The sequence below is a fragment of the Rhipicephalus sanguineus genome, chromosome 5 (genome assembly GCF_013339695.2).
Source record: "Rhipicephalus sanguineus isolate Rsan-2018 chromosome 5, BIME_Rsan_1.4, whole genome shotgun sequence".
NCBI classification, from domain to species: domain Eukaryota; kingdom Metazoa; phylum Arthropoda; class Arachnida; order Ixodida; family Ixodidae; genus Rhipicephalus; species Rhipicephalus sanguineus.
The window spans coordinates 7,940,583-7,966,350 of record NC_051180.1 but is presented as its reverse complement, the minus strand read 5'-3'; the positions used below and the strand labels follow the sequence as shown (position 1 = coordinate 7,966,350).

General features: G+C 43.4%; 1 protein-coding gene across 2 annotated transcripts; it reads right to left on the bottom strand.

Moving 5' to 3' along the window:
• Positions 1-521: 521 nt before the first annotated feature.
• On the bottom strand, positions 522-19,356 carry LOC119393166 (probable oligoribonuclease). 2 transcript variants are annotated; one of them, XM_037659991.2, is made up of 6 exons: positions 19,106-19,353; positions 17,768-17,851; positions 11,170-11,247; positions 9,204-9,424; positions 3,274-3,330; positions 522-2,180 (listed from the first exon to the last, which is right to left on the bottom strand). In XM_037659991.2, the coding sequence occupies exons 1-6, from the start codon at positions 19,247-19,249 to the stop codon at positions 2,063-2,065; spliced, it is 702 nt and encodes a 233-aa protein (XP_037515919.1). In that variant the 5' UTR covers positions 19,250-19,353; the 3' UTR covers positions 522-2,062. The 2 variants fall into 2 exon arrangements, with proteins under 2 accessions (XP_037515919.1, XP_037515920.1); XM_037659992.2 differs by lacking the exon at positions 3,274-3,330 and having other exon boundaries at positions 19,106-19,356.
• Between the last annotated feature and the right edge of the window lie 6,412 nt (positions 19,357-25,768).

Here is a 25,768-nt window from a genome sequence, read left to right as displayed (position 1 = left end):
TACAACACTGCCTGAAGTCAGGATATCCGATATAGTGTGGCCCTACTAGCCTGTGCCACTAGAGTGGCCCTGGTAAACTACCATCGGCATAGCTGCTAGGGAGCCCTTCAATCACGTCAAAATAGGGATATAAGCTGCTAAAGATGGCAGTTCCCATATCTGGTGGTGCATATAAGATCATATGTCTGCAATGAATGTCTTTTTTGCCTACTCACTCAAGTGCTCAAATAGACTCCTCAAAGTTGTGGCTTTCTGTCAGCTGGTGGGACACTTGTCACCATAGGCATGCGCAGGGGGGGCAGTGGGGCGGCCTCCCCCACCTAGTCACCTAAGAGGGGGGAGACGCAAAGTCTGCCCCATACATTGACTTAATAGGAAGGGGGGGCACTGCGAAGAACCTTCGCACCCCCCCCCTGAAGGGGAACCCTGCACACACTTATGCTTGTCATACCATCTGTACTGCACAACTGTCATTTTTGGGCACACCATGTCCAATGTGCACTGCATGGAACGTACTAGCACATGACAAGGCATAGTTTATCTATGAACAGACCCCAGTTAGGGATGAATATTTTCGCACCTCACAGTTCACGAGTGCACCGACATGCCAAGCAAGTGAAATGCGACGCAAATGAATGTTCTTGGAAAGGATTATGCTTGATGACCATACTCATACCATCAAACAAGTGATAGAGAAATGAGCGGAATATAGTAACCAACCCCTACACATAGCCTTCATAGATTACGAGAAAGCATTTGATTCGGTCGAAATCCCAGCAATCATGCAGGCACTACGGAATCAGGGCATCGAAAAATATATAAAAATACTGGAAGAAATTTACAGCGGCTCCACAGCCACCATAGTCCTCTATAAAGAAAGCAAAAAAATTCCAAAGAAGAAAGGTGTAAGGCTCGTACTTATGTGCAAAGCAGAAAAAGGCTTACAAAGAGGATTCAACTTAAATTGAGGATGACGCAGCGGGCCATGGAAAGGAAAATGAAAGGTGTAACTTTAAAGGACAAGAAGAGAGCAGAGTGGGTCAGGAAACAAATGGGCGTTAAGGACATCTCAGTCAAAATCAAGAAATGGGCATGAGCACAGCATGTAGCAAGAAGGCAAGATAAGCATCAAGAGTAACAGACTGTATTCCAAGAGAAGGCAAGCACTCAAAGGGGAGACAGGAGTTTAGGTGGGCAAATGAGATTAAAGGACCCCCGACACCAAATTTGGAAACTCGAGATGCTTGTGCTGTTTGATAGTCCTGCTTGCGTGGGCACTTCTGACCGATTATGACTAACGAACGTTCCTTTAAGATATTTTAATTTGGTTTTAAAGTAAGCGTGAGTGCTGACCTGAGTTTTCAGCACCTCGCAAGATCGCCACTAGTATGACATAGACAGAGGCCCCTTGTGATGTTCCACAAAAAAGCGAGTATTGTCGATGTCTTGGAACATCCACGGGCCGCACATGAAACTGCGACTGGCACCCAACGAGGGCTCTTGTTCCTCACTCTGTTGTCGGGCTTACCAACTAGCTCAGCTCTCTGTTGTTCTAAATTTCATTCTTCACCGCGCACGAGTCCCCCGATTTGAAAACTGCACGTTCAGCGCCACCGAAGCTTGAGCGTGTGTGGTCTGAGGCGCTCCCTTGATGTGGGGCACTAGTTTCTTACGCTTATAGGTGGCCATTTTGAAGTGACGCTAAAATTGGTCACAAAAAATGATGCTAGCATTAATTATATGATACATTAGAGCATTTACAATTCAATTTCGGCATTACCAAACACAAGGCTATAAGTTACAGTAAAAAAGTCACAAGCAAAAATTTTGCAGTCCAGGGTCCTTTCAGAAGATTGCGTGGATATCGTGGTCGCAGCAAGCACAGGACCCAGTTGAGTGACGAGAAATAGAAGGTGGCTTTGCCATGCAGAGGGCGCAGTCAGGCTGGTGATTATGATGATGCTTCATGATGATGCAGTGTGTGATATGAAAGTGTGAGTACTGCAGTAAGCAGCCTTTCAAGAATATAACACTTATACACTGTCACCGGCAGTACAGTTTGTTAACTAGAAAGATTTGCTTCTATTTTGCTGCTGCTGCTGCTAGACTCTTTTGCCACGAGTATCTTCTTCCGGTAGAACTTCAGCTCTTCTATGCTCTCTAGAATGTCTGGCATGGCCCTGAAATGCAAGAGATAAGAGCAACATGTTATGGTACAGAAACTTTGCTTTTTATTTTTGAAAGTACCTTATGCCTGCTATAAAATTTCAAATACCCCCGTAAAAAACAACCATGACACCACTTACACTACAAAAGGACCGAGGCCACTATACTGTCTCTGAAAGGCGTGCCAGTTTTATCATGTGATGTGCTTGACAAACAACAAGCAGAGGGGTTTACACCTATAATCAATACGTTACTAAGGTGTTTGAACATAATTATTTCCATAACTACTTCCAGCTTCAATACATCGCCTCAGTGTTCCTTCGCAGCAGAACAGAAACTTTGTTATATTGAAGTCTTCATCTTCAAAAGTGTGCCTAGTGAAGAACAGGCACAAACGAAAACGTACAGAACATAAGGCAACGTCCTGTACGTTTTCGTTTGTGTCTGTGTTCTTCACTAAGCGCACTTTTGCAGTTGAACCAACACCAACTAGCCCACCTTATAGCACTCCTCAATATATTGAAGTCACAGGTAAACACGCTTTGTTACATTGAGGTTCACAACACATGGTGTTCTATGGATATGAAGTTGTGAAAAGTGAAATACTTTGTTAAATAGAGAATTTCGTTCCATTGAAGCTCATTATAATGAGGTTTAATTGCATATTGAACTACTTTGTGATCCTCTTGGGATTCCATACATCCAGGCTTTACTGTACCACACTGTGGTTGGTAAACAAATGTTAACTGTAGTTTACACTGCAGCTTACACATCTAATAGTCAAGTACTTTGCTACCTTTCTTGGAACTTTGCCTTGCAGGCAAAGCAAAACTGCTACTTGAGATTGAGTGACTTCAGATTGTGTGTTTCTCAAAACACCATGAAATTCCGATCAAGCGCCCTCTGCAATTTCACTGCTAATTTCAAATTTCCATTCCATTCCGGGAAAGTGATAATGCATAGGAGTTTCAGTGCACTCGGAAAAAAAAGCAAACAAGAGAAGAATGACAGCGGTCTTTCGCTGTTGGTTCTTCCCTCATTTCCTTTTCTATTTGAGTGCGCCTATGACAAATGCATAGCATGCTCGACCTTGTAGCAACTGTGTACCTGTGGGATGCTGTTTTCAGCTTCAGGGCTTGGTAATACTCCTCCCTGAACCACCGCCTGCAATGAAGGCAAGCAATGTGGTAACCTAAATGACCTCCAAACTTGACACCAGTCGTTCAGAAGGGGGAAAGGTGTGCTCATTGCCACTAAGATCCCACACAGGCACTAACATGATCTGTACTATGTTAGCTCATGGGAGCTAGGTAAAAATCCCACCCACGTAGCCTGCTTACAAATTGTGGACTGTGCGCCAGGACTAAGGGTGGTCAGCTGCAGCTTGAAAGGGACCACAAATATCAGGGATAAATATAGACTGATAAAATATACTTGAAAAACACAATTTTCTAAGTAAGAGATTTTTTATCAGATAACTTTTTAGTGTCCTTTAAAGCCAAGTGGGCAGGAGGGCACATTTTGCTACTGCAGGTTCATCTAAGAAGTGTACAAGTTTTCAGGAACTGCAGACCGGATATGGCCAGAGGGCCTGCAGCAAACCTGAGAGAAAGCATTCTTACAAATATATTTGAAATGGTCACAATATTACTCTTATAACACTTAATAATTCTTAGGGTAGTACAGTAAAAGCTCGTTAATTCAGATTTCACAGGACTGGAAAAAATGTCCGATGTAAACGAATTCTCAAATTATCAAAAGTATCAAAAAAACAATTAACCAATGTCTATTACGTCAATACACTTTCATTTTCTTGATGAATACGTAAATCCCGTACTTACTAAGCAGAAGAGCAGTTTAAAAGCTGCAATTTCCACCACTCACAACCTTGTTCACAATGTGACCGTAGCTCAAGACCTTCCTGTCTTAACTAAAATGAAACGTGCTAACCAGAAATTAACCAGAAACGTTGTAACCGTCATCACTGTACGGTTTGCGCTGGTGGCAATGGTGATGCAGACTGCGCCGCTTCGTTTTGGTTGTCCATGAACACAGTTTTCACTCCTTTGTGTCACACACTTGCAGCGCTTCGCGCTCGGCGCACTCCAAGAATAGTCCAAATTAACCGGGCTGCAGCCAAATATGACTGAATTAATGAGAGTTTGATGCCATTAAACAATACGTATGCTTGCCGGGACCAGAGAACGCGTCCCAATTATACGATTTTCCTAATCAATGTATGTCGAATGCACGAGCTTTTACTGTATAAACAGAAAACACCTCAACTAAGAACAAAAAGAAAGCTAGCTGGTAAGTGCTACCAGCAGAGAGACAATATCAACATGCTCCAGAAAGACACGCATACCTAGGGGCAGAGTGAATATCAAATCCACAGAAATCGGCACATTGCTACATTCACATGCAAATAACATTTCGTTCTTTTCGAGCTGCACTGCTCCAGAAGGCTGCCAACCCATGACTGAGACCTGTTCTTCCTTCGCTGCATTGTTCTCCAAGTCCGTGCGCAGCAATCACAGGCCTCCTTAGCAGTTGGGTCGTTCCACGCCAAACGTCCCAGCCCTTTTGGTGACCATTTCAAATGTACTTGAAAAAAAAATCGTGCCGATTTATTACACTGAAAACAGTGAATTGCTAGAATATTTCAGAGAGACAAAAAATTGGGTCACGTGGGAGCCTTCCAAATTTCGTGGAATGTCGTCTTAATGTTGTTTGTCACTAATTTCATTCTGAGAGTATCGTTTCTCATTTCAATACAAAATTTGGTTTACTTAGTAAGCAAAGGCGTTTGGGTAAGATATTCAAAGCTCAATGATATCGCTGCAACTTTCCTGCCATATACGCCTGCAGAAATTTTGCTAAAATGTTCTGTGTTTGCATTTTTTTTTGTTGTAATATTGCACTATGTATGAATACCTGAGTAATTAATATGTACTCTATGGAAGGTATATTTAGCGCTAAAAATATTTTCAGACCACTGAAGTTTCTACCTCCACATCCACACTGAGATGCAATTTACACCACGTGGCGCTCCAATTAAAAATCAACTTTATATCCTTCTTTCCTAGCAAGTTCCATCATTACATTTTTTGTTTCAAGAAAGAAAATAATTTTTGAAGTTCCCCATTGATGGTAGTGGGGAACTTCTATGAGGAGGCTGCCATACGACCAAACGGGAATATAGCCATCAGTGGGAAATTTAAAAAATTATTTTCTTCCTTAAAACAAGAAAATGATGAAACTTACCATATAAGATAAACTATTTATTTGCTTTCAATTGAGGTATAAAGTTAATTTTTATTTGGAGCACCACGTAGTGTAAATTACATCTCAATGTGGACCAAAATGATGACTTTCCCAAATTTGTGATTTTTCTCATAAAATTTAAAAACTTCAGTGGTCTGAAAATATTTTTAACACTAAATATACCTTCCATAGAGTACGTATTAATAACTCAGATATTCATACATAGCACAATATTACAATAGAAAAAATGCAAACATAGAACATTTTGGCAAAATTTCTGGAGGCGTATATGGTAGGAAAATTGCAGTAATAGTATTGACCTTCAAATAACATTCACAAGCCCCTTTTCTTACTCTGTAAACCAGATTTGGCATTGAAAATCAGTTCTGCGGAATCCCGCAAGGTGGCGGAAGAAAGGGAAAATAGACAACCACCCATTTGTAGCACGAAGCCACAAGGAAATCCGTATGTATGGTGGCTAGAGGGGGAAGTGTGACGGGCGCTGTATCCCCGCCGTGGGAGAGCGATGCGCGGAACGCAATGAAAGTTCTGGCCGCCGCAAGGGGCGCTGGTGTAGTAGTAGGTGCTCGCGCTCGCCGCGCTTGCTTTGGCTCGTCTGGACTCGTTCGTTCTCTCTGTGCTGTGCCGTCACCTTGTTCGGATGCCTTGCCTTCGCTGTCGTCGTTTGTTTACCCGCCACTGTACCCACGTGTTCTGCGAACCATGCCGTCAAATCGCGCAAGTACGTGCTTCGTCCCTGGCTGTAAAGGCGGGTATAGATAGTGCTCGGAGAAGCTTTCGGTCTTTAAATCCCCGAAGGATCTCTCGAGGCGAGAGCAGTGAGCTCGAAATAATAAGCGGACTGACAAAGAGCTGACAAGGGACAGCGTTGTTTGCGAGCGGCACTTCGACGTGAGTTTCATCGGAAGGACATACCAACACATTATAAACTGTAACAATGATTGTTCGCGGGCCAGTTGGTACATCTTGAACATGAAACAGCGCGCTTAGACAGGACAGAAAGTTACAAGAAGCAGACAGACTGCGTGCTTCTTGTAACTTTCTGTCCTGTCTAAGCGCGCTGTTTCATGTACATTATAAACGGTGAGGTTGTTGAGATACCCCGCGTTTGTCAGAAGACGCTGTGCCTACGGTGTTTCTGGACGCACCAAAGTACTTTACCAAAAAAAAAAAAAAAGCAGACAGGAGTGTCCAAAAATAAGGGAGCGCCAAAAACTTGAAGTTGAGGAGGGTCAAGTAATTTGACCTCTTAACGTGATAGGGGAGTATGTGATAACAAATGTCTGATATAATTATGGGATGACAAATGTGTGATAAATAAACATGTCCTTGCATGTATTTAGTATGCATCTAAAGCCGTAAGTTAACAGAAATCGTTGGTCCTTGCATAGACAGAACTATCGCTAAAATAATAAAATGCTCAGTATCAAAGAGCCTCCAGCTGCAGCATTCCGATCTCCACTTCAATTTTCTCAAGGAAAAGGAGCCGGAAATTGTAAATGCTTTGAACATTTCGCGCTCAAGAGCACTTCAATTTTCTCAAGGAAAAGTAGCCGGAAAATGTAAATGCTTTGAACATTTCGCGCTCAAGAGAACCCCCTACAATACAGAGGAAATGGAGGGGGGGAAGTAGGTGCGGACTAAGAGAGAAAAAAAAAACGCGCTGCACTGCAGCCAATATACTCGCTATGAACCATTGTAAACAGTTTACACTTGACCAAGAGGAAAGAACACTTTAAAGTCAGCTGAGCTCTGCAGCCGAGCAAGTGGTTTAGTTCAACTGAAGCAGACTATAAATATGGTAAAAGCAGCGCAAAAGGAATATGATAATAAGAATGACACAGAACCAGCGCTGAACAGTTCAGCGCCTGTCCTGTGTCGTTCTTCTCGTGTTGTCGTCTTTTTGCGCTGCTTTTACCATGAAAATCAGCCAACTAGCCAAGTTCTTGTACACTGTAGCAGATTAAACATGTCGAAGCAAACCGATATTAAGAAACATTTAAATATGAAAGCCTGGAGCACGGGCCTGGAGGCACGCCAGTTCCGTCTGGTTTAAAAGCATTCTTGGTTTTCTTTTTTTTCCTCTTGCTTAACACCGCTAACAACTTGTAACACATGCTTCTTAGCGAAACAAACACGTAGCGCCTTCAACAGCACGGGCGCGGGGTATAAGCGATTATTAGAAACAAGTGAAACTAACGTTTAGCGGCTATACGCAAAGCAGGCAAATGCCGCCGCAAGCACCTACGGCGCAGGTAGCGCCACCTGGTGTGACCGCCATCTTTCATTGGGAATTCGTACAGCCCTCCGCTCTCGCCCGTCACACTTCCCCCTCTAGCCACCATACCGTATGGATTTCCTTGTGGATTTGTGTGTTGTGGTTGTCTATTTTCCCTTTCAAATTTGGCATTGAAACGAGAAACGATACTTTCAGAATAAATTTTGCAACAAACAACACTCAGACGACATTCTGCGAAATTCGGAAGGTTCCCACGTGACCAAAAATTTTTTTCTCTCCGAAATAGTCTAGAATTCACTGTTTTCAATGCAATAAATCAGCAAAATGTTTTTCAAATACACTTGAAATAGACGCTGAAATGGCTGGGACGTTGTGCATGAAATGACTCAGTTGGAAAAAGGTCCATGGCTGAAAGCTAGCCATAACAAGAGTTGCCTGACCCTGTCCATGGAGAGTGGTACTGTTGTTGAAAGTTCAGCACTTGTCCTTGTCATTTTCGTTCTGTCCGTATGTTTCTTTTGTGCTGCAGTATCTGAGAATTGCAAATGAATTCTGCGAAACCTCACAAGGTGGCAGAAAGGTTATGAAAGAGCGGATTGACAACCGCCTGATTACAGCCGAAGCCACAAGGAAATCGATACGGATTTCTCAGAAAGGAAAGCTTCTAGATGAGGAAAAATTTGCCCTGGTATCTGGGATAGAACCCAGAACCAATGCCTTTCAGATGCGGTCACTCTACCAACTGAGCTAGGTCGCTGCCATTTGCGAGGATCCTGGTTAGCTTAACTGGTAGAGCGACCGTCCCGAAAAGGCACTGGTCCTGGGTTTGATACCCAACTAGCCCATACCAATACCTTGATGGAATACCAATCTTGATGAAATATCAACTAACCTGTACCGATACTTTGATACCCAGACCAGGCTGAATTTTTCTACAACTAGAAGCTTTTCTCTCTGAGAAACCTGTATGGATTTCCCTGTGGCTTTGGCTACAATCAGGTCAATCATCTCTTTCAGTATTTCATAATTATGTACCAACACACCCAACTCGCCACTTCAATCATTTTTCTAGTGCCATCACAACTATTCTTCATGAAAGACTGCACTATTCCTGGTATTAATTCTTCCTTCAGGAGCTTGGGCATTAACTTAACTATTTACATTTAATAAAGCTTTCTGCATGCGCTCGCAAACAGCCACTTCAATCCCCATGAGCTGTCTTCCCTAGGACGTCGAGAGAGGCCAGTGAGAAAGTGCGACTGAAATCAGTTATTGCTTGTGGGCAGTGACAATATTGTGGAACTGATTACGCTAGTATGTGATTTAGTGTGGCAAGAATTCAGAGGTGAATCTGGGCCTTGCTCCTTCAAGCATGTTGATGATTACAAAAAAGTTAATCACACACAGTCCACACACCTTGACAGCTTGCAGGGTGCACAGTTGGAACTATCAAGCATCTGTAATCTGCTGGCCATATGAAGAGAAATGGGGTAAGTACAAACACCAACAGCACCTTGCAAGCTCCTTGACAGTGCTGACATCCACGATGCGATAGTGGAGCAAGGCATCCAGCCGGGGCATGTCTCGCTGCAAAAAGCGACGGTCCACATAAACTGTGCTGCCAGCAAGTGGACACTGGCCAGGTGTCACCAGACCCCCGACATAAGTGCAGAGCTGGTCTTCCGCCTCCTTGACTGTTAGATGACTCTTACGGCATGCCTCAGTCAGTCCCGACTGTGTGTACAACACAATGGAATGACGAGTGAAGGGAGACCGGATAGCTTAAAATGCCCACTAAGGTTTTGATGTTCATACACCATTGAAAACATTAGCCCAGCTGGCAAGCAAATTCGCAATGTAGAGAGGGGGTGGAAAGAAATGAAAACAGCGTGGCGTGCTGTTTTCATCATGCTTTGACCTTGATGACAATAAAGAGATGCTAGAATGGTTCTTGATTGTATCATGGATGACTCTAGTGGCTTTTTATCACCATCCAGGCTACAACCGCATGAAAAGAAATGCAAAACAGCAGAGAATGTAGATGGTGCACTGTCTGCGTTTCTTTTCGTCCCCACTGTTTATAACTGACATTCTAGTACATGCAGAAAACATTAAAGCTGCAGTGGTTTGGCACAGAACCATTACTCACTAGTAAAGCCAAATGTCTCAATCTCTACGCAGTACCTCTTTGTGAAGCAGGCCACTTGTGTAAAAGATATCACTGCCAATGACAATCACTGAGATCTAAAAGAACTGAGCTTTTCACATTCACCTTCAGTGTGTCTTTGAAATGCAGCGCTGCACGTTGTAGCTTCATGTTCCTTGACGTTGGTCACTTGTAGTTTTAAGAGTGACTGTACAAGGCCAAGAGCTGAATTTTTGTTTAATAGCTAGTCATGACACCAACACACAAATTATCACGAAAAGAACTACAAATTGTAAGCTGCAGACAAGGCTGTAAAAAAGAGAAGTAGAGGGAGAATACTGCTTTAACAACTACTGCAAGAGGCTGACAAACGAGGCGATGCATGTGCAGTTTGAATTTCAGCCTCTGTGGAAGGTGCGCCAGACTCTTCATGGCTCTCTTAATCTGTGTGCGTCGCCTTTCTTGTCCTCGTTTTCTCTTGCGCTGTATCCCCTCCGCTCTCTTAATCGCCAGAAAATATACAAAGGTCATTCAGAAAACATAGACCACAAGGTCACAGCAACTGCCTTTTGAGATCATGAAGCTGCTTCTTTGGTGGATCTCATACTAAAGGCAGTACAATCAACGCAAATTGTTATTTTTAAAATCTAAGAAAACTACAGCGAGCCTTCCAAAACAGCAGGTGAGGAATGCTTTCTGAGAGAATTCTGATTCTTCATGATTCTAAAATGAGGGGGGCAATTAAGACAGACACAAAAAATGCACAAGACAGGACGAGGTTTTCTTGTGTTTGCAAATTAAGAGAAACACGAAGAAACCTCATCTTGTCTCAATTGTTCACTGTGTCTGTCTTAATCCGTCCTACTCCTTTTAAGTCGTGCTTCACCAACTGGTCCCACAAGAAGTGCTCTTGAGCTTCTTCACTGCTGCTGCAACTCAACACTGTTGGATAGATTCATGTACAAAGAAGCGTGAAGGGGTGCCAGTGGGGGGGTACGTCGCTTATGCGGGAACTGCGAACTTTGATCAAATGGATGTGGTCGTGCATGCAATCTTGAACATGCTGTGCTCTCACCACTTACTTCGCACTGAAGCAATAGACGTACAGCATGAAAACCGCTTCACTCGTGGGAGTGGCCGTATTCCCTTACACCAGCATTTTTTAGAGTCTACACCAGATCGGATCCTAAAGGATTTGGCTGCTAGCCTTACTTCGTATAACATTCCAATTTATTTGCTATCACATTATTTGCTTTGCCCCTGCAGTGAAAGTGTGACTTTTTTTAGGTGCCCACTCAGTGGAAAGTACCAAGAGAGCAAAGAGTGCACGAACCTTCCCATGCTGCTCCCTGCACCAGTCGCCCATCTTCACGAGAATGTCATCTGGTTGGTGCAACACCAAGTTGAGCCCCTGCATGCATCGACACAAGTGGATGCAGCATCACCAGAAGGTGATTGGACAAAGTTCACAACACATCCATAGCATAATCGTTTGGATTCAAAGAGAATGATGACCACTTCGCACAAAAGTAATAGGGGCAAGGGGAATGCAAAATGCTTTAACGCTTCATTTGCTTGTGCCCCTCCAATTATATTACACTAAGCAACCGCAGTTTATGACCGACTAGCCCAGCAGTTTTGGGTGCCTGGTGTTTTTCTAAAGTGCAACAAGCTTAGACTCAGCCTAATCAACATGTTAGCACGCTTTATACATATTTCAATGCTGTTAACTGGCATTATGTTCTGCGCAACATTTAACTTTTGAATTTATATGCTTAAACAAAAATTTAAGTTCATGTTAGTTACTTTTAATGTAATATCTTAAGAAATATGCCTCTTTGTTGCTGTCATTGTTCCTTGAAGACACCTCATAAGCAACGTTCGGATACTCTGCATCAGAATTCATATGCTATTGAATACCTGCATTGTGAAAAAAATGTGTGGGCTGTATGCACTGATTCGTCACATAAAAAAAAAAAGGCCTGCAGATAACACGCAGCAGTGGCAGCATAAGCTGGAGGAGCGGCCTATCTATAGCCCGATGTAAACTCTCTCAGGGCGACTACTGCAAGTATAGTTGCGAGGTGCCCACTACGCCATAATCATCATATTTTGCAAAGTAGAAAAGTACCCACTATGCTATAATTCATTTCACGAAGTAGTGAAAAGTACCCACTATGCCATAATTCATTTCACGAAGTAGTGAAGTACCCACTACGTGCCTGTAAAGCAATATGTGCACCTATGTAGCTGCACACTTTGATGATGCTGTGGCTGACAATGATGAATTATGGTTGAGCCCTTTGTAATGGGTGAGAAGCTTTAAAACGCCCACTCGTTATGCAACTGACATTGTGCGATGCCTGGTGTTATTCCACTCTTCCGCCTGGCAATATTACATCTAACATGACGCCTATGTAGGGTCTTTTCGCAAAGAACTTTCAAGCACCGGCGTGTATGTGTGGTAGAATACTTGACTGCTACACAAAGTGGCTGGGTCGAACCCTGTTCTTTTTCTTTTTTTTTTTGTGAGCGAGAGCTGCGACAAACACCAGTGGTGGCAGCGAACAACTACGCAATCAAAATCAGCCGTTGTTATGAGCGCATAACAGGTTAAGCTGTAAACTATAGGCTCAAGTAAAGCCGACAGTCAATAAAATCTGTTACGACATCTTTTCTGTAAAAACAAAACCTCTAATAAAATTTTAGTGCATTAATTCTGAGAGCATGGTGCTACCAGCCTACTGCTGTTATTGCGCCTTGATACCCGTCATTCCATGCAGGGTGGCTTGAATGAGTCAGTGTGTGCCCCATTCAGGCACTCAACTGGCCAGACTAGCATGTTGTGCTCGGCTTAGTAAATTCTCTCAGTCAGTCTGCCTTACGAGAAAGATGTCTGGCCACCACAGAGACAGCTAGTATATGTCTGCTTCCAAAAGATGAGAAAAAAAGAAAAAAGGTTCTTGTGGATGGCTCATGTCAAGAGCAACAAGTGGCAGTCGACAAAATTGCTAAGGTGTACGCACTGTGAAACTCATCATAGCGTAAAATTCCACTTACTTGAACTCCTTTAAGTGCAGTGTCCCCATATGTGGACTGACCTTGCTTTTGCCAGTATTGCTAACTAGTGGCTGCATTGTACAATGGATAAATTGAATCTCCAATATACTGAGTGTGTCTTCACTAAACTTCAATGTGCTGCATATGACTGCAGCTCATTACTCTGGTGAAGGCACTGCAATGTTCAATGGATCGTTCAACACGCCGCCGTGTTCCATGACCAACGTCAAAAGTATAATTTTTATTTGCTCAAGATGAATACAACAACAAAATGTTATGCACAGACTTGGGACTAACTCGATGCTTTTGATGCAATAATTGAACATGACTGACTTCAGAAAATAAATCTTTACTTATATGCTCATTTTGATTAATTACTAAAACTTGCAAGGAACAAAATATTTCCTCCTTTTATTTTGTGAAATATAACATGAAGTGCCTTGGGATAAAGTTGTGTAAATTGGACACAAGTGCTGACAGTCCGTCATAATTCACACCTGGAAGGGCTAAATAAAGGCAGTGTGTAAAGTGTTTCGAGAACTCCACTGTACTCTCTTTTGTCGCTTATTGTGCCCTCCTAGGCAAAGCATAAAATAAAATTTAGGACATGGACAAGCACATACAGAAGGCAACGCATGACTTTCTTTTGGTAATGTAGAAACAGGATTTACTCCCGTATTCTCAAACAAGCCTCGACTCGAAGTTCACCCTTCACTTGACTGAGCTGAGCACAGTGCCACTGCTCGACTGAAAATGACTCAGCGGTTCTCACAAAATGATGCCCACTGTCCCTCACACGCAGTGAACATTAATGCCAAAAGGTGGATCTGCCACTGACATCCTCGAGTCAAGGTGGAGAGCCGAGTGAAGGGACGTTCTAGAATACAGGGGTTAGTCACAGAGCATAACATAATTTTCTCTCCAGTGAAAATTTAGCCCTTCATCCATCAGGCACAAGCTGTGCTCATCATTGGATGTTTTATCATTAGCGTAAATGACAGGTCATACTTGTTCATTCTAATCTGTGCTCTTCTCAGCACCATAGACAAGTTATGATCTCCAATTGGCTTCGACTCAATCTTCAACACTATAGGCTGGTCTGGAGGAAAACTGCATTTTGTGCCTTTTTCGTCTTATTAGCCCGGCAACAGCGATTAAAAAAAATGGCGCCACGCATAATGAGTTGTGCTGGCAGAGACACCTCCAGATAGAGAACCTTCTTTTTGGAGTACTTCTGACAGCAGTGTTACTCAACACTTCGACTGAGAGAGTGAGTCCAGCTTTTCTGGAGACCTTGTGGTTGTGTCAGAATATGAGATGGCTTCAGATGACAATAGGAACAGCTGCAAGGACGACGACGATGAATCACTGTGTTGAGTTCGTGCCAGTGGAAACCAGTCTTATACATTTCAATGTTTGTTAAAGCATGTCAGTTCAATACACTTTCACAAGTAAGAGTTCATCTAGAAGAAGAGGAAAAAAACGTCTGTTGGGAGAAACAAAGCACATGATGAAACAAGAGATGGAAGAGAAAAAGAAGAATCGGGGATGTTCGAAAGAGCGCAAGCTCAGAAGGAGCATCGGCGCCGAGAGACGAAGAGCGGGCTTGGCTGACGTGTGCGGGGAGCCAGGCAGTCATTCCTCCAGCCATGGCCTGGAGATGTGCAAGCTGATCATGGAATCGCAACCGTCACCTGTCTGTACCGAAGACCACGTCAAGTGCCACACTGGTCTGGTGCCACGTTGGCAAAGAAGATTCGTCATCGCGACAGAAACCAACAGCTACGCTGCATCGACGCTTCGGAGGCTGAGGTCCAGTGCTCCGTTGGGCAATGACCGCCACAACAACAGTGGACGGTCAGGACTTCTCAGTTTTTGTTCCTTTTTGAACAGTGCCTAACTGATATCTAGTATAGACGTTAACTGCTTGGCATTTGTATAGGTCTTTTTGCACGTATATGTAGGCTTGCGGTGCTTTGAGTGCTTTCTTTTGTGTGCTAGTTTCACTCTGTCTTCTCAGATAAATGGTGTTGAAGGAGGTCCATAGACAGACAGGACTCCTTTCAACACCAAAAAACAGTTATCTGAGAAGACAGAGCGAACATAGTACACACAAAAAAAGCACTCAAGACACTGCAAACCTATATATATATATATATATATACATGCAGGAAGACCTCTACAAATGCCAAGCATTAACTTCTATTCTAGACATCAGTTAGGCAATGTTCAAACAAGAATGAAAATTGAAAAGTCCTGACCGTCCACTGTTGCGGCGGTCATTCCTCGACGTAGCACTGGACCTCAGCCTCCATAGTGTCGGCGCAGCGTAGCTGTTGGTTTCCGTTGTGATGACGGATATTCTTTGCCAATGTGGTGCCAGACCAGCGTGGCACTTGACGCTGTCTGCAATGTACCCAGCAAAAGATGCTAGCAGGTTGTTGCCTATGGTCTTGGGTATAGACAGGTGATGGTTGCGATTCCACGATCAGCTTGCATGTCTCCAGGTCATGGCTGCAGAAATGACTGCCTGGCTCCCCGCACATGTCAGCCAAGCCCGCTCTTTGTCTCTCGGCGCTGATGCTCCTTCTGAGCTCGCGCTCTTTCGAACATCCACGATTCTTCTTTTTCCTCTTCCATCTCTTGTTTTCGTCATGTGCTTTGTTTCTCCCAACAGACATCTCTTTCCTCTTCTTCTTGATGCACTCTTACTTGTGACACACACAAAGCTAATTTTAGTACGCTGGATTGTATTCCATAACTATGGCATACACAGAGGGAATGCTGAGCTTAGGAGCCACTTTATTTTAATTTCATTTGAAATATTTTTCGTCAATTCTAAGCAATCAGGCATGTAACATACTTTAAGAATCAAAATGATAAAGAAATCATGACTACAGAAAGAAATTTTGGAGTATGGTACATATTTCTGGAAATAATTTTGGTGAAATGGGGTTTATTGATACAAGTAGCACTTGAGCAGGATCTCTACGGATGCTGAAAGCGGGCGGTGACAACCGACACAAGATTCGCAGCGCTGGCTCCAACAGCTCGCGCTTGGCTCTTCTAGTTAAGGTGGTGCCCGACTGCAGCGTATTGTTCTTCCTCCTCCTTACATTGGTGTTAAATGGTTAGTGCCGCCATCTGTTTAATTAAATAGCTCTCAATGGCTGTCAACATATGTCTCATAATCTTTGTCATAAGCATGAAATGCAGTTATCCTCCACATCCTGCTGCTCCCGTCTTGTGCTTCCTTCCACTTTTGAATTTAGTTGCCGATGCTAATTATAATTAGTACAAATAGAAATGGCATAGCGACAGCCCCAGAAAGACATTAATTCCTGCTTCAAAGACTAGCATGACTTCAATGTGTTATTTCTGAGACACTGGTATGAGTTTCCTTGTAGCTTCGCGATGCAAACAGGTCGATGACTGTTTTTACCTCTCATCATTATGGTTCTATCTTGCATGCTTCTGCCAAATTGATTTGCCATACTCAGATTAAACTACAGGAGTGCTGTTTCTTGGGCTAGTCGGAATAGCATGCTGTATTTCTGGACACACTTGATAAAGACAAGGACACAGTGAGGAAGGAACATTTGTAGCCTTCTTGTGTGCCTTGCTGTGTCCTTGTAACAATGGAAGGAACATTGCACGTTAGAAGACGGGTGCAAGGAAGGGCGATGCACACACAGCACTGACTTGCAACACTTAGAAAATGTTGCAAGTTGGCGCTGTGTGGCCCCTCCTTGTCCCCGTCTTTTATTGCACTGTGTTCCTTCCAATGTTTCACCTACTTGCCCAAGCTTCTACACTGTTAAATAAGTAGAGTGTTTGGTGAGTTGGAGTTTGGACACACTTATCAAGCATGTACAAAAATAGAGATTAAGACTTTGCTCAAATGCAGTTAATGATACTCTTAAGAGTAATCATAGGAAGAGGTCCCATTGGCTCGCTCTGGTGGCTCTTTCTGCATATTTGCGAGCAATGCACTGCAACAAGCTGATAATATACATACACATATGCATACACACAGGTTTATTTATCTATCTACTGGGGTAAGCAGCTCAGCTTTACTTATATGGCATTTAAAATTTGTTGAATGTGCAGGCTGCTACATCTTCGTTCCAACATCGACCTTTATCAGAAAGTTGCAGGTTCGGTACCTACCGACAGCAAGTTATTTCGTCCACTTTAATTCCTTGCCATTTATGTCATAATTACTACACTACAGTAAAAATACTACAAAATATGTCCCCTACGCCTATCTTGGCTTTATTTTCTGCAGCTTTATTATTTACGTCTAAAAAAGGAAATGAACTCTTTATTTATTTCCCTTCTTTCATTCTTTCTAGAAAAGAAGTGCTCTATGTGATATGCACAATCAAAAGAGTGTTGTCGGATGCCTTATATGAAGGTGAAATTATAAGATACACGTAAAGCAATTTTTTATATATGCTTAGAGGGAACCACACTAATATCTGGGGTTTAATGTCCCAAAACCACAATATGATTATGAGAGACACCATAGTGGAGGGCTCCGGAAATTTCTACCACCTGGGGTTCTTTAATGTGCACCTAAATCTAATTCACGGGCTTCAAACACTTTCGCCTCCATCGAAAATGCAGCTGCCACGGCCGGGATTCGATCCCGCGACCTTTGCGTCAGCAGTTGAGCACCATAACCGTTCGACCACCGCAGGGAACCACACTAAAGGACGGCTTGAGGAAAAAGTGAACAACTAGTGGGATTTCAAACGTGAGCTCCTCGTAAATATTATGCTTAAACAACCAGCTTGAATTCATAATTCATGTTGTGGTGAGGGCAGAGTTTTTGTATTTCAATATATACGAAGAGTGGAGCCACTGACCCCTGAGATAGCATTGAGATCCTTGTCCGTCACCACACAAGCCACCTCCAAGATGCGATCTTTCTCCAGGTCTAGGCCAGTCAGCTGTATATGCCGACAAAGAGAGAGGTCATAAGTAACGCATCTCTAAACTTACACACATGCGATCATGTCACCTGATTAAGTGTGAAAAAAAAATGTGAACACTAAAAAATTCAGGCAGAAGTTATGTTGAGATAAATGGTGAACTTAATACAATTAGCATTGAATCAATGTAGCCACACAATGTGCTGCCACTGCCAAAATGTATGAGGTGTGTATGTTTCTCTTCCGTGCATCCCTCTTGATGTGGTACAATACCCAGCGACGCCACCGCAAGGTCTGTGCACGAGACATTTTAAGTATACACAGGCATGCACATAATTCCCACGAAGTTATCACAGAAAAAAAAGAAAGTAAGTTAGTTGCTCTTCCAGAACATATGACAGCGCTCCGGAAATGGCTTCTTTCTGCAACTACCAGCACACAACGAAACAAGTTCACAATAACTAGAGTAGCAGTGTAAAGGGAGCCTATACAGCAGCTCTAATGCTAACGGCGTCTTGACAGTAGCTAGCTTTTTCATAAACAAAACCTACCTTTCATTTTTTTTTTTTTTCATAAGTAGGCAAGTAAGTGAGCCAAGAGTTGTACTGAACAATTCGGACCATAGAATGTGATCTTCCTGCAAAGCTCGCGCAGGAGCAGTGAATTTGTAATTGCAGAGATTCTCTTTTGTCAGATATTCTGAACATATACGACGCTGATTTGGTTCCACCCAGCACCAAATATATATTCGCTCTCCTATGGCCCATTCAACTAACATTTTCAACTGAGCTGGGGGGTGTTGGAGGTTGGAGGGATCGCCAAGGGTTTCAGGCTGCGGAGAAGCTACTTGTTCCGCAGGTCACACCTTTGAAGGTTTCACTGTGCTGCACATGACGTTGTGCCGAGCCAAACTTAGTGCCTTGCGGTGAGACAGTCTTGTTGTGCAGGAACTCTCCGAAGTACTGAAGACAGCCCGACGGTCGTCCTGGACGTTGCTTTCAAACGTGAATTGGCTAGCTCGGTTTCCTCATTAAGACTTAACGAGCCCATTACGTCTACACATGCGCGCTCACTAAGAGCACTCACTAAGAGCTTGTGTGGAATTATGTCCGCCCCAAGATGTAAGTAAGCGCTGGTGTCGTTCCCCTTCTTCGTCCGCGTCATAGTTCGGGCTCAAAATTTTCAATGATGCATATTCACCAACTAACACGTCTTTCCATTTCACTTCATGCTCCAACGGCTGATGAAACTGCAAAAGCCCGTGAAAGGTACCTCCAAGTCGATCCAAACAAGCCCGTCGCTGCAAAGCGTCTTGCCACCTTCTCCTTGCTCCATACTTGTGGTAGCGGGTCTAACCCAGGATAGGACGCGTTTAATACTTCGAAAATTCAGCGAAAGCAGCTGCCGTATTATCATGAGTGTCGCGGGCTGATCACAAATGAAGCCGTAAAACGAACGAACAACGGCGGTAACGGTGATAAACGAAACTTCACGCACATCGGCACGGAAAAACTAGCACTGGCTTCAGTTGTGGCTACGGCCCGCCCGCGACTCTCGAGGCATTGCTCTCACTTACGGGTGGGCTGGCGGAGCCGTTTACAACCGCGCTCTCGCGTTTGCTTACCTTTTCACGTCGAACGCCTGCGGTTTTTGCTTTTATTACAGAACGTGACATTGTGTACAAATAAGTAAGGAATACCTTAGCGCTAGTTAAAGTTGCAGAAGATCACGAAGTCTGGCGTCACACAAGTTTCCCAGTGATGACCACCACCCCTCAGAGCATCCGTCCTGCTTATCACTTCACGATACGGGATTGAGAGCATCGGAATTTTTAATCTTTATTGGTTCCTTGACATGGGTTTCGTCAGCGTCATTTAATTGCACCTTCTCGTCTTTAGCAGCTTAATTCTTTGCCGCTTTACTTCTCTTTCGCTGTTCAGTGATTTCGTGAAGAAGCGGAATCTAAGTAAAATGCAGAACTTCATGGAGGCTTTTTGTGATGAAATTTGAATGTCCTTCACATCCCAGATGAGGCAAATCTGTTTTTTTCAAGAAAGCGCTGAAATCCACAATGCTCTTTTCATGCAGCTTACTCACGCTGAAATAAGTGGCCCGTAGCTGTGTTTCTGTCTGATGTGAGACATGTTGCACAAGTCTCGCACTGGTGTCTTCTTTAGTGTCTTACGCGCCACATAACCAGCAATGTAGTAAGTCAGCATATCGTGGCTTTTTTTTTTCCACGTATGCACTGTGGTCTGTGCCTGACGCTAGTGCAGTCTCCGCGCCACTGAAGTCTCCACCATCAATCAGGCTGTTAACGACGTCAATTGTGGCAGGCAGGGGCGTAGCCAGAAACTTTTTTTCGGGGGGGGGGGGGTTCAACCATACTTTATGTATGTTCGTGCGTGCGTTTGTATGTGTGCATGCCTATATACGCAAGCAAAACTGAAATATTTCGGGGGGGGGGGGTGAACCCCCCCCCCCCCCCCCCTTGGCTACGCCCCAGGTGGCAGGCGTGTGTGACTTTATGTCATTCCCAGATAAAAGATAGCTGATGACTTGCGGCGAACAGTTCCCCGACTTGGATGGTCTTGCGAGGTTGTAAAATGCAAGGGCATTTATAGTAATCAAAAACTGAGCAGCAGTGGGATGATCATTTGTGCCAGAAGAGTGCCGAACAATTAAATTTGGGGTCGTCAAATATCTGAAACTAGCCGACCTGAGAAATTCGAGCAGCTGCACTGTGCTCTCAATTGTGACACGGAGCCCTTCTGCTGTGCTCGATGAAAGGAAACCGCCAGTTGTGTTGGTGGCATTGTCTCCCACTCTTTTAGATAACCCAGAAATTCTTTCAGAAACGCACAGTTAGGCGAATTTGGGTAGAGGGCTTTTTTTTTGTTGGCGTTCGGGAGGTCATTATTCTAATTAACCTGTTCATATTTTTAATAAAGCTTTGAGAATTATCCACGGGGCCACAGCTTTCTCGACTTTGTCGGAATACAAAAATAACCCCCTAATGACTTAATTCATCGCCGAAAAGTTGAAAAGGGTGCCATCCTTAATTTTTCAAATGCATTGGGATGGATATGAGCATTCGTGATGCTTGGCATCACCTTTAGCGTCACACTTTTACAGCCTGGAAGAATTAAACCATCATGTTTCTGCTTTCTCACGTGAATTGTACAGTGACGAATCCTCGATCGTCGCTTGTAGGAGGGACACTTTAGGCTCTTTTTCGGTGGTCTAAACGTATAAAAAATAGTGTTTCTATTTTGATACTTTCATGAGGACATGTGTGCTCGCTACCCGCTTGCGAAAGGGAGATACCGAAGAACAACCTAAACGTGAATAGCCGAAAGGCGAAAAGCAGCGCGAGTCTGTCATGTGTGTTCTCTGTTTTGGAAATGTAACCGATTTCGAATACCTTGTACTACGATGCGAGAGAACGGTCAGCTATCCCTATACCTAAAAAAAAAAGCAAACGAAATAAATAAGCAGCGCGAAACATCTACGGTGGGCGCTAGCAGTCGACAAACTGACATTGAACGACACATCTGGTTGAGTATTTCTTGTGCCGCGAATGAGTATTTCTTGTGCCGCGAATGTGTTCTTGCGCTGCGCTTCGCGCCTATTTCCCGCTCATTTCGGCATGCAACAGTGTCATTAAAGAACGAACCTATATATTTTCAGTGGAGGAGCCAAAAACCAAATACAACGCACATTATGAAAGCCAACACCCCTTTCATTTTATAATTTCGAACCTTGTGGCAAGGTACTCGTGGAAAAGATACCATATGTCTGTTCTTCGGCTGATACACATGGTTCTGATGTGCCAAGCTTCTGCTGCAAATGTCTCAGCCTGTTGGAGGCGCAACTTATTTGTGGCGTCATATTATAGTGCCTAGAATATACAGTATATTCTAGGCACCATAGCTATATAGTCCCCCGGCTGCCGCCTCCCTGGACCGCAACAAGCTTGGACAAAAATAAAACCCTGTCTATATATATATATATATATATATATATATATATATATATATATTGTAGGACAGTAAATAGATCTAATAACACATGGAGCGAAATTGCATGAACTTAGCTTATCGTTAAAAAAAATTCCAACATTACAATGTCTGTAATTAATATACTCACCCATTCTGAGAACTGCATTGCGTTTATTGTCTCCGTAACACATCGAGAACCAACCTTTATGATTACGAGACATAGCACACCAAATATATCTGAAGTAACGTTCTTACTCTCAGAATTGTTTGCTTATTAAAAAGTGATCTTAGAAATGTTTGGTACCTTCGTAAGGACAATTTAACAGCATATATATAATGATGGCAGTCTTGTGATAACAGTAACTCCTTAAGAAAAAAAAATAAAAGCCACTTTTTGGCCCTTTGGTTTTGCTTCGAGTATTAATGAGTGTCTGGATCCACCACTGATCTTAGTGTGATCACGGCAGTGTCCAGACAAGAGACGACATTGAATGCAATGTTTGGTCGGTTCAAGGTGTTCCAATCTCTGCCCACACGAACAGAACGAAAACGTGGAGTTCATGCGAGAGCGCAAAATAAAAGGCAAGGCGCGATACTCCACCGATTCCTCCTGCGCGACATGCACCGTGCAGGCGCTCCGATGGACCGCAGCGCCCCCTGCGCAAGCATCCATTGCGCGGACGCGGCCTTGCATGGGGACAGCGCGGCTTCCCCATGCAAGGCCGCGACTTCTGCGACTTTGAGCGTATCTATCTATCTATCTATCTATCTATCTATCTATCTATCTATCTATCTATCTATCTATCTATCTATCTATCTATCTATCTATCTATCTATCTATCTATCTATCTATCTATCTATCTATCTATCTATCTATCTATCTAGCCGCCTACGACTTTGTGCTCTCTGGTCGCTTGGTTAATCGAATGTACACCAAAATTGGTATGGCGTAACATGCCTGTATGATGAACATAAATGACAGGTCATAACATGAAAATCTTGATATCCATGTCATGAATGACATGATTTACATGCCACTGTTTTGGTGCTCTTGCGGCCGTTTCGTTATTTTGATATATACCAAAATTGGTATGGCGTGACAAGAGTGTATGACAAACATGAGTGACAGGTCCTAATGCGCAAATCATGGCACGCATATCATGTACAGCATGATTTACATTCCACGCTCATAGTGCGCTCGCGGCCGTTTCGCTAGCTTGATATACATCAAAATTGGTATCGCGTGACGTGATTGTGTGTCGAACATAAATGACTGGTCATAACATGAAAATCATGACATGCATGTCATGTACAGCATGACTTACTGCCACGCTCATGGCGCGCTGGCGGCCGTTTCGCTAGCTTGATATACACCAAAATTGGTATCGCGAGACGTCACTGTGTGATGAACACAAATAAAAGGTGGTAACATGAAAATCATGACACGCATGTCATGCACAGCATTATTAAGTGCCACACTCATGAAGCGCTGGCGGCCGTTTCGCTAGCTTGATATACACCAAAATTGGTATCGCGCGACGTGACTGTGTGACGAACATAAATAACAGGTGGTAAACGAAAATCATGACATGCATGTCATGTAGGGTATGATTTAGATGCCACGCTCATGGTGCACTCCCGGCCATTTTGTTTGCTGGATATATACCCAAATTGGTATGGCATGACAAGAGTGCCTGACGAACATAAATAGCAGGTCACGCATCGTATATATGTAGCAGAATATATGTTTCATTAGCATGCAATATACCAGATTATACACGCATGCATGTATGACAATCTCGCGATATATAGCGAACTAGATGTCACGACATGAATGACTTCATAAACCTCAATGACAAACTGGACGATGTATGCAGCTCTTTGCTGGCTGCTTCGCATTACCAAAATATTTGGTATTTCTAATATGCACAACTCGGTCCCGCTGCAGAATCGAATAGAACGCTATTCGATTCGGTATTCGAAATTTTCAAAAATTCGCACACCCCTACACTCCGTTTCAAACATCAGGTGCAACTCTGTGGAAGTTGTGCAAGTAGTTCGGTTAGCAAAATGTGTCACTCTGCGCGTCTCGCGGACGAAAACTGGGCGCGCGAGACGCGCAGAGTGACACATTTTGCTAACCGAACTACTTGCACAACTTCCACAGAGTTGCACCTGATGTGTGAAACGGAGTGTAGGGGTGTGCGAATTTTTGAAAATTTCGAATACCGAATCGAATAGCGTTCTATTCGATTCTGCAGTGGGACCGAGTTGTGCATATTAGAAATACCAAATATTTTTCGAATAGTTTTCGGATAATGAGCACTGATGAAAAAAGTAAAAAAATCGGCAGATCCCACGCAGTGTGGGAATCGAGGTAATGCGAAGCAGCCAGCAAAGAGCTGCATACATCGTCCAGTTTGTCATTGAGGTTTATGAAGTCATTCATGTCGTGTTGTCACCGCTCGTACGAGCCTCCGCGTGACGCGTCGCGACGTGCTGAAAATTAAGTACAAGAAAAAAAAATTAAAACATTAATACACTAAACGATCCAGCCACATAACAGCCGTATAACGGGGTTTGTTTGCTTGTAAGGTACAAAACATCGGCATTCATTACTTAGCCTAAAGACGACAAGAAAAATTTATTCTGGGTAGTAAAACATTGAACTGTTTCTTAATGCGAACAAATTTACTGCAAGAAGTCTCGCTAGCCTCCACAGGGTGAAACGTAATGTGGTATACACTGTGCGTGCGTGGAAGCGCGCAACATGAGCGCACACAACAGAAGAAGGAAAACAAAGTTATTCGCGCGGGTAAGCGGGCAATAACATCATTCATGCAAGAATTAAGAGCATTGAAAAAAGTAAATTACTCGCGCAGTCAACTGAAATATTTGTACGTGTACTGACCGCTTCGCTAACAACTACGGGCTTTTCACTCACGGTCGCCAACACTGGTTTACAGCCATGCACATGTCTTTATTCGACAGTTTGTTAGAATCGACTAGTATACTTTATTAAGGACAGAGCACAGTAAGGAGGCGTGAAGGAAACAAGATAAAGAGTAGAGATGGGCGTACCACCACGATATTGTTAGCTTACTTCGCTTCAGAGATAGCGTACAGCAACAAGGTTCACCGTGCGCGAAGCTTATTCGGACATTTGAAAGAAAAGCAATGCCAGGCCAACGAACTTATTCCACAAGTTTGCACATAAAAGGCGTGCTTTACAGATATATGGTTAAAGATACAAGTACCCGCGTTCTTGCTGTACAAGTTAAATGCCTGCAGCCTGAACGAAAATGCGGTAAAAAATTTACAAATGTGAAGGAGTTATTTCAATCATTTTAGAAAATTGTTCAAATGCGGAGTCTCCTATGTACGTTGCCGGACAAAAAATATAACATGCGATAAGATATATCTACATTATAAATAGGTAGAGACTGGATGTCTAGGAGCCAGCTGGGATCACTCATGCGTCGGGCTTTTTTCTATCTACAGGGATTTCTTTACATCAGTACGAAATGTTTGTGCGATGATGCGGGCATTGTTTCACCAAACGAAACGAAAACGGGTTCAAACAACTCATTCTCACGTACAGAGGCTTAAAGGCAGATATTTTGAAGGTTCACGGCGGTCAGCGTTCGCGCGGTTCAGACAGTTTACAAAAAAATGTAAAGGAGTAGTTATATGGAATGCGATTATTTCCACGGCAATTGAGTGTGCTTCAACGCGGCACCCGACCGCAATTTCCCGCTTTTTCTTTCTGGTGAGCTCGAACGTCATCCTTTTGTACTGAAGCTCCACAATACCGAACCAGCTTGTGAAGAGGTTTTTCAAATATCCATTAAAAGATCACACGGGCCCTTATATGCATTTGCCTAAGACGACTGGAAGGCGAAAGCTTCTTCTCGGTCTATTGTATAGATCCCGC